Source organism: Crinia signifera, chromosome 6 (genome assembly GCF_055691185.1).
Source record: "Crinia signifera chromosome 6, ASM5569118v1, whole genome shotgun sequence".
NCBI classification, from domain to species: domain Eukaryota; kingdom Metazoa; phylum Chordata; class Amphibia; order Anura; family Myobatrachidae; genus Crinia; species Crinia signifera.
Window position 1 is genome coordinate 90,623,129 of NC_139222.1, and position 8,462 is coordinate 90,631,590.

General features: G+C 44.7%; 1 protein-coding gene across 2 annotated transcripts in view; it reads left to right on the forward strand.

Moving 5' to 3' along the window:
* Positions 1-232: 232 nt before the first annotated feature.
* LOC146007014 (uncharacterized) overlaps positions 233-8,462 on the forward strand; it is a 21,335-nt gene continuing 13,105 nt past the window's right edge. Inside the window, exon 1 of one of the 2 annotated variants that reach the window (XM_083145418.1) lies at positions 233-273. In XM_083145418.1, coding sequence (XP_083001544.1) covers positions 248-273 — 26 coding nt within the window. In that variant the 5' untranslated portion in view covers positions 233-247. Of the gene's footprint in view, positions 274-8,194; positions 8,343-8,462 lie in introns of those variants that run through there. The other variant, XM_083145417.1, reaches the window with a different exon arrangement.

Consider the following 8,462-nt stretch of genomic DNA (forward strand, 5'->3'; position numbering starts at 1 on the left):
CACAGCTCTTCCAAAAGAGTTGCCCTTTGTGAAGCTAGCTCCAGGTAAGAGGGTATCCGTGAGTGGCGTATGCCTCCTAGCCCCAGCAGCCCACTGCTGGTGCTATCTGCAGTGATTTCCGGTCTCCTTCTTCTCCTCCTTGCACCTGGCAGGTGATGGGCTGTGTTGCCATGGAGAAGGAGGTTACTGGATCAGGAGGAGTGCACCAGGAGGCTGCCAGTGAGGTGCTGAGTGGCTGGGGAGTGGGATGCGGAAAGAAACCCATAGGCTTCTGTAGGGTAATCCAAAAATTGGTGTTCTGCAGTTTTCCTTTAACACATCTTGCCTAATAGCACATACATTTATATATCTAATTTGAGTCAACTCTCCTGGACACATCCCAAGACCTTTGTATTTCTATTATCATGTACAGATGTAGCCATGTTTATCACACTAGTGCCAGCACACGTGGCGTGCCACAGGTGTGACTTAATACGCTGGGCTCTGACTATCCCACAGCCTGTGATTTATTATGGTGTTGTGTGTAACCTCAGAATGACCATTACATTTACCACCATTTTATATTCTATTATGCCTCTCCAAGCCGGATGATTATAGATCTACCTGGACCCAATCTAGCCACCTCACTCCAATGCCTTGTTGTCCCCCCCCCCCCCCCCCCCCCACCACCCATGCTACAGTACCTCTGAGTCCCATCAAATCAATAGTTTTTTTCACTCAAAATCTGTGAAAAACAAACACAGAAATATATTCTTATCTCTGACCCCCCCCCCTAGACTTGGTGCCAATCTTGGACAACCCAACATTTTGAAGACTCAATTCCCCCCTCAACGCTTTGCCAAGGTCTAATCTTCCTTAAGGATATTGCCCTCTCAGAGGATCTTTCTCCTTTGCAGAAGTTCAAGAGAAATACCTGATCTCGTATAGCGAATTCTTCCAGTTCCTTGAATATGCAATTTGTTGGAAAAACCTTGTGCCGCTATCCCCATCCGGGCATTGCTCTGGAATCCTTCTGGCTTAAATACCTGCTATCTTCTACCTACAGCTTTTTGCAGGCAACCAAAGGTACTGAAAAAGATTAGTAACTGGCAAGACGCACATAGTTCTTGACCCATCCTAGATCCAATGTGCTCATCTCTTGGTTTTGAATACACATTTGCAAAAACTCATACTGTATGTGTTCCTTTGATGGTATTGGCTCTGTACCCAATACAACTTGGAAGCATCCCATTTATGGTGTCACACTGGAACTCACTCAGGTTATCGCATGAGTAACAACATGTCAGGAACTCTCGCTACTACACAAATGAAACAATGTATCTGCAATTCACAATTACAAACAAGTCGCAGAGTGTCAGGAACTCGTAAATTGCACGGTTAATAAAGGAACTCAAGATTACATGGCAGAGTGCAAGAAATCAGGATAACATATGGTAACAGAGTGTCAAGAATTTAGGATTGCTCCCTGGTAGCAGAGTTTTATAAGCACGTGGATAAGATTATCCATAACTCATTGTTGCAGAGATAGCAGACGCTCAGAATAGCAAGACATGGAACTTCAGAAATGTGACCGCATAGACACAACAATGTTCTGGCCCTGGTTCTAGGGAGAGACAGTTTTGAAAGAAAAGCAACATGCACAGTTCATTAACTACTGAGAAATTCAGCAATGTCCATTAGCTGCCGCTTTGTCAAAATAGTAAAAATACAGAATACAGCATCCCCTCAGGTTAGAGTATGATTCACCTACGAAATCCACAGCAAAGAGATGCAAGCCCTGAGAGATCCCAGAAGTGAAAGAGCTCCTGGATGGTTTTAGGTCTTTGCTACATATTTTTACCCTGGATGTGACAATGTAGTATTGGCAGATCAAAATGTATTTAAAAAAAGGGAACTAATTGAAATTATTTGGCCATTTTTGATTATAGCCTTATTCTCATATGAAAGTATATGACAGATACTTTATACCTAAATTTGTCATCCTTGCAGCCCAGTTATAGATTCAACAAGAACAGAGAGGCTTAAAAAGTACAGATTATTTTTAAAAGCCCTGCTCTTAGGGCCTTATTTTGGTTCACTCTTAGAGGCAAAATCCTTCTTAGATGGGTAAAACCAGGTGCACTGCAGGGGGGGCAAATGTAACATGTGCAGAGAGAATTAGATTTGGGTGAGTATTTTGTTTCTGTGCAGGGAAAATACTGGCTGCTTTATTTCTACACTGCAATATATATCTCACTTTGAAGAAAAACCCCACCCAAATCTAATTCTATCTGCACATGTTATATCTGCCCCACCTGCAGTGCACATGGTTTTACCCATCTAAGAAGGATTTTGCCTCTAAGAGTGAACCAAAATAAGGCCCTTAGTGTCACCAATTTGAACCAGCAGCTTATTTTCCTATCTGAGATTGTACCTCAAACGTAGGAATTGATGTAGGTATTTTGGGTTGTACAGAGGTGTTCATTTTACAGTTATCACTGATTATTTTTCAAATGGGATTGCATTCCTTCCCGAGATTTGTCACTAGCCAAGCATCTCAAAGTAGATTCCTGCATTGCTGGTTCAAAACCAGAAAGTGTTGGGTTAGCTCCACCCCTGCATCACCACAGATGAGCATATGTCGTCCTTTATAATAGAAACCCTTTATTGACCTTCTGTCAGGCAGAACTTAACCAAAGTATTGTGACTCCTGATTATCTGATTATGGACCTTATTCAGGTTGGATGGGCGGCCACGTGTGCGGACAGACCGTCTGAACGGATTGCTCACTCTTTCGGTGAGCGTGAGTCAGCCTACAGAACAGCCGCGCACGGTTGGTGGGAAAAGCCAGCAAAGGGGAGTGGCATGCATATGAGAGTACGCTACCGTGCTTGGATGGATCTCATCCTTTTCGGTCAGAAACTGAGCGTGTTTCTCCGATCATAGAAGGAAGCGTACGTCCGATCACGGTGGCGTACGCTTCACATGTATGGTCCAGCAATTATTCCCTTTGAAGTTACGTTCTAATAATTACACAATTATGCCAAGTTTGATTGATTGATTGATTGCTTTATATTACCTCATTTGTCTCCCTTAATTATTCTACAATTGAACCCTCATAACATGTATATTTCTTGTGTTGTAATGTGGCACTTTACTCACTATCTATGTGTCCCCCAATGTTTTATTTTTACATTTATTTTGGTGTTTGTATGCATGCTGTAAATAATGTTAATAAATATTATGTTCCTATTTATTTACATGTCTCGCTACCCTAATGATATGTGTGATGTTTAACTCCATCAACAACTAACATTCATGCATGTACATTTATTTAAATTTAAGCCTAAAACCCACACATGCACACAACATTCATTCCTTACCCTTCACCTTAAATTACATATATAAGTTACATTAGACATGTGTACATGTACCTATGTCCACCTGCCCTCAGAAAGACCCTAAAGCCCTGCAGGGGCAGATCCAGGATAAAATGACAGGGGGGGCACCATGATAAAAGAGGGTTTGGGTGGGGGAGGGACGTGGTTAGTGGTGCCAGTGTACATGCTAAGAGAGTGGCAGAGAGAGGGTGGGAATGGGATTAAAAATAGGCCCTGGCATTTAAAGTACGCAGGCCCACCATGGCGACAAAAGTGAAGGATGTAGTTGTGCGCGCACCGAAGGCGTGCTCTGGAAAAGGGGGTGTGGCCACTCAACAGGGGCGTGTCCTTGAGTGTAGTGTACAACACCATATACAACTTCTACACATTATGCAACAAAATACTAGACCCCATTATACTTGCCCCTTACAAATGATGCCAAATGGAATGTGCCAAAATTCACATAATGACACATGGATTGTGTCCAAATTCACATAATGCCACATGAATTGAGGCAAAATTCACATAATGCCACGCGGATTGAGTCAAAATTCACATAATGCCACACTGATTGTGTCAAAATTCACATAATGCCACACGGATTGTGTCAAAATTCACATAATGCCACACGGATTGTGTCAAAATTCACATAATGCCATACGGATTGAGCCAAAATTCACATAATGCCAAATAGATTGAGCCAATATTCACATAATGCCTCAAGGATTGAGCCAAATTCATAAAATGCAATACGGATTGAGACAAAATTCCCATAATGCCACATGGATTGAGCCAAAATTCACATAATGCCACACGGATTGAGGCAAAATTCACATAATGCCACATGTATTGAGCCAAAATTCACATAATGCCACACGGATTGAGCCAGAATTTACATAATGCCACAAAGATTAAGCCAAAATTCACAATACGCTTAAACAGGGACATTGTCCACCAAAGGCACGCATTAAACATTTACACTATAATGTCCATTACACGTTAAGTTACACGCCATTATGTCCATTATGTATTATGCCAAACACCATAATGCCTATTAAAAATTATGCTACATAAGTGCTGCTTATCTAAATGCTTATTGCCAAGGGGGAATACATGCTCGCGGTGAATGGGGGACAGCCGCCGCCAGGCAAAAGTGATAGCCACTGACATTAGCAGAGCCTGGCTGTATTCAGAGCACTGCAGGTCCCGGCTATTTGAAATAATACCCCTTTCACACCAGAAAATGCATTGCCGGGTTGTCCCCTTTTACACCAGCCTAGTCCCTGCATTTTCTGGTGTAAGGGGGAGAGAACCCCCCCCCCCCCCCTTTAACCAGTTATCTCATTTAACCGGCTATATCTTTGGAACCAACTGACCCTTTTACATGAGACAAGTATCATATTGAAGAACTTTTGAGTGGGCTTTGAATGATTTTGGTCCAGTGAAACTGGAACATTTGGTTCCAGAGTAATCTGCCCTCAAAGAACATGAACAGCCATGAAATTACATTAAAAATAAACAAAACAAAAAAAAACAGTTTACACGCAATATCTCTGGAACCGATTGACCAATATGGACCAGCCTGCTATCATATTGAAGGCCCAGCGATTTGGAATTGAATGAGATCAACCAAAATCTTCTGTGATGCCAGGGGGTAACTGGCAGCTATCGGAACTGGGTGGGGGTCGGAATTAACGGGTCCCATATTATCCTATGGAGAAAAACGTTACAGCTTTGCCAGGCGATATCTCCGGTTCCCAGGGGGCTAGAGACATGGGGCTGGGCTCGTTGGAAAGTCCTGGTCCTCAGCATGTGCCCCTCCTGAATCTGCCACTGGTGGTGGGTACGGAGGGGTCAGTGATGTAGTGGCGGGTACGGAGGGGTTAGTGATGTAGTGGCGGGTACAGAGGGGTTAGTGATGTAGTGGTGGGTACAGAGGGGTCAATGATGTAGTGGTGGGTACGGAGGGGTCAGTAATGTAGTGGTGGGTACAGAGGGCTCAGTAATGTAGTGGTGGGTAGAGGAATCTGTCACAGGCACAAAGAAGTGCAGATGCGACTTCAGCGAAGATGCAAGGAAGGTTGCAATTGGGATCAATTCAAAAACAGGCCTTATGAGGTGTAATTTCAGCCAACAGACCCCACCTGCTAAAAAGACCCCGCCCCATTAGGGCTGCTACCATACTTTTCCTGGGCTGATTTTCAATCCCAATCCGCCCCTGATAGCCCTTGTGGATTATTGGATAGCACCCCTTAAAGTGCCCATACACCTACTGTGTGCAGCAGGGCCGTTTCTAGAGGCGGACAAGCCGTGCAGCAGCCCGGGGCACCGCACGGCTTGTCCGCCTCTGTTAACAGCCGCCCGGCAGCTCCCCCCAGCGCCGCTGCCTCCCTTTCTCCCCCGCCGGCGCCGCCAGTTTATTTCCCTGGGGAAGGGAGGGGAGCGCATCGCGCGTCTCTCCTTCCCCTCGCTCACTGGGCTGTCAGCCAATCAGAGGAGCTTGCGGGCCAGCAGCCAATCAGGAGCCAGCCCGCAAGGTATGAATGGCTGACAGCTTCAGGTACACAGTGAAGGGGAAGGAGAGACGCGCGATGCGCGCCCCTCCCCAGCACCAGCATCCAGGGCCACAGTGAGTTGTGCTGCTTCTGGCACTGTGGGGGCATATCTGTGGCACTGTGGGGGCATATGTTTGGCACTGTGGGGGCATATATGTGGCACTGTGGGGCCATATATGTGGCACTGTGGGGACATATATGTGGCACTGTGGGGCATATCTGTGGCACTGTGGGGGCATATATGTGGCACTGTGGGGGCATATGTTTGGCACTGTGGGGGCATATGTTTGGCACTGTGGGGGCATATGTGTGGCACTGTTGGGGCATATGTGTGGCACTGTTGGGGCATATGTGTGGCACTGTGGGGGCATATCTGCCACTGTGTGGGCATATTTGTAAACGACATCAGTTGTACGGCAGCGGCGCATGGGGCATAATGTGTAATAGGCATTACAGTGTGGGGAGTATTGTGTAATTGCCGTCACAGTGTGGGGTCTAATGGGCATCATTGTGTGGGACATAATGTGTAATTGTCATCATGGTGTGCGGCATTATATGTAATTGTCATCACAGTGTGCGGCGTAATGTGTCTGTCATCAGAGTGTGCAGCGTAATGTGTAATTGTCATACCCGTACCCACCTTTTGTATGTGTATACCGGTACTAGAGCCTACCATATACTAAACGATTCATTCATTTCATGTAATTTTCTGAACGTATTTTATGTACCAGTGTTTATGAGTGAATTTTATTTAAATCTTATTGCATGTTTTTTAACCATTATTTACACATACCCTCCAACTGTACCGATTTAGCCGGTACAGTACCGTTTTTTAACGGTCTGTACCGGCTAAATCAGAATGTACCGATTGTACCGTTTTTTAAAGGTTTAGGTTTTTTAAAGGTTTGGGTTTAAAGGGCTACTACTTTCCTAAAAGATCGGCACGATGTGGAAGGAAATAATAATTAATTCTACTCAATCTGGCCCCTCTCCGGCAGGTTAGGGCTCTCTCCGTTCCCAGTGATGCATTGCGGCGGGTCCCGGCAGCGTGCATCGCATCATGACGTCACGCAGCCCGCGGACCCTCCCGCACTGGAGAGAGAAGCCAAAGGCAGATGAACTTCGTTATACACTGAAAACGAAGTATACATGTTTGGAGGTGAGGGAGCACGTTAATTTGTATATTTGCAAGGGGAGTGATGTGATATATATATATAGCACAGTACACATTCGGAAAGGGGTGTGTGGCCCCCTTTACCAGTGGACACGCCCCCTTTGCCATTGGTCACGCCCCCTTTCCGAATGTGTACCGATTTCCAAACTTCATATGTTGGAGGGTATGTTTACAACCCACTGTTTCTTTAACAGAAAAGGACTTACCCGTGTATTCTTTTAAATAAATATCATTGTTTTTTACATTGCTATTAGTAGTGATCGCCTTGTTATTTTAGAATAGTGATAACACTTAAAATCACCCTGATAGGTATACCCATAGTGCAGAGTGACACCGCAGGTTGTAACCCCCCCCCCCCCCTCCAACCTGTTCATACATACTGAAACGGAGTCTTGAAGTCAGCCAGCCACAGAACCTGTGTAGTTAATATGTGTCCGGAATTAAAGGGATGAGGTGGTAACCCTACAACAAGAGGGGAAGGGGAGGGGGCCTTTCACGATTTTTGCTATGGGGCCCACAAGGTTCTAGTTACGCCCCTGAAAGATGCTCTTATTCTTTGCCAAAACAGGGGGAAAGAGGCCCATACAGTATCTGCCATTGATCCTATGATGGCTGACAAGCACCAAATTTGAGCTACTGTATATGAAACACCATTTATAGCCTTATGTGTCAAACACAGCTTCATGCTCAGTAGTTGTCAGGACACAACAACTTCCGTCAGAAACCAAATGCCCACCTGACATTCACTGGTGAAGCTGATACATATCACATTGATTTAGAGTTTAGTAGGAGGTTGTTTTTTTTTAATACTAAAGCTGTGACTGCTAGGTGTGTGCTGTGGCTTAAGGTGCCCATACACTAGTAAGATTTATCTTCAGATCTGGCTGGTTGGAACAAAAACATGGTTATGGATGATTGACAGTTTGTTAGTTTCCCAGCATTTCCAAGCAAATGGTCAACTGTCATTTGCTCTCATCCATAACCATGTTTTGCTCCAACCAGCCAGATCTGAAGATAAATCTGCATGTGTGTATGGCCACATTTACTGTATCAGTGCAAGGCTGCATCCATGGATTGTGACATCACAGATCACTGGCTGCCCTCTCAGGCCCCTGGTCAGTTAGGACAGTAAGGCAGTTAGCGCTGGACAGCGGAGGGGACCCTCCCTTATTGTCTGCCAAAAATGGATAAAAAATGCCTAACCTTGTTTATCGGACTTCTACAGTTTGTGAATTTGGTCTTGTTGGTGCTAACGTGAGTTAAATAAACCTAATGATTCACTACCTTTACCTTACTACTTTATAATATAACATGTTAGATTATCCCTGTGTCATACTATATGTATTTACAGTAGATGATCATTCCTTGTGTGGT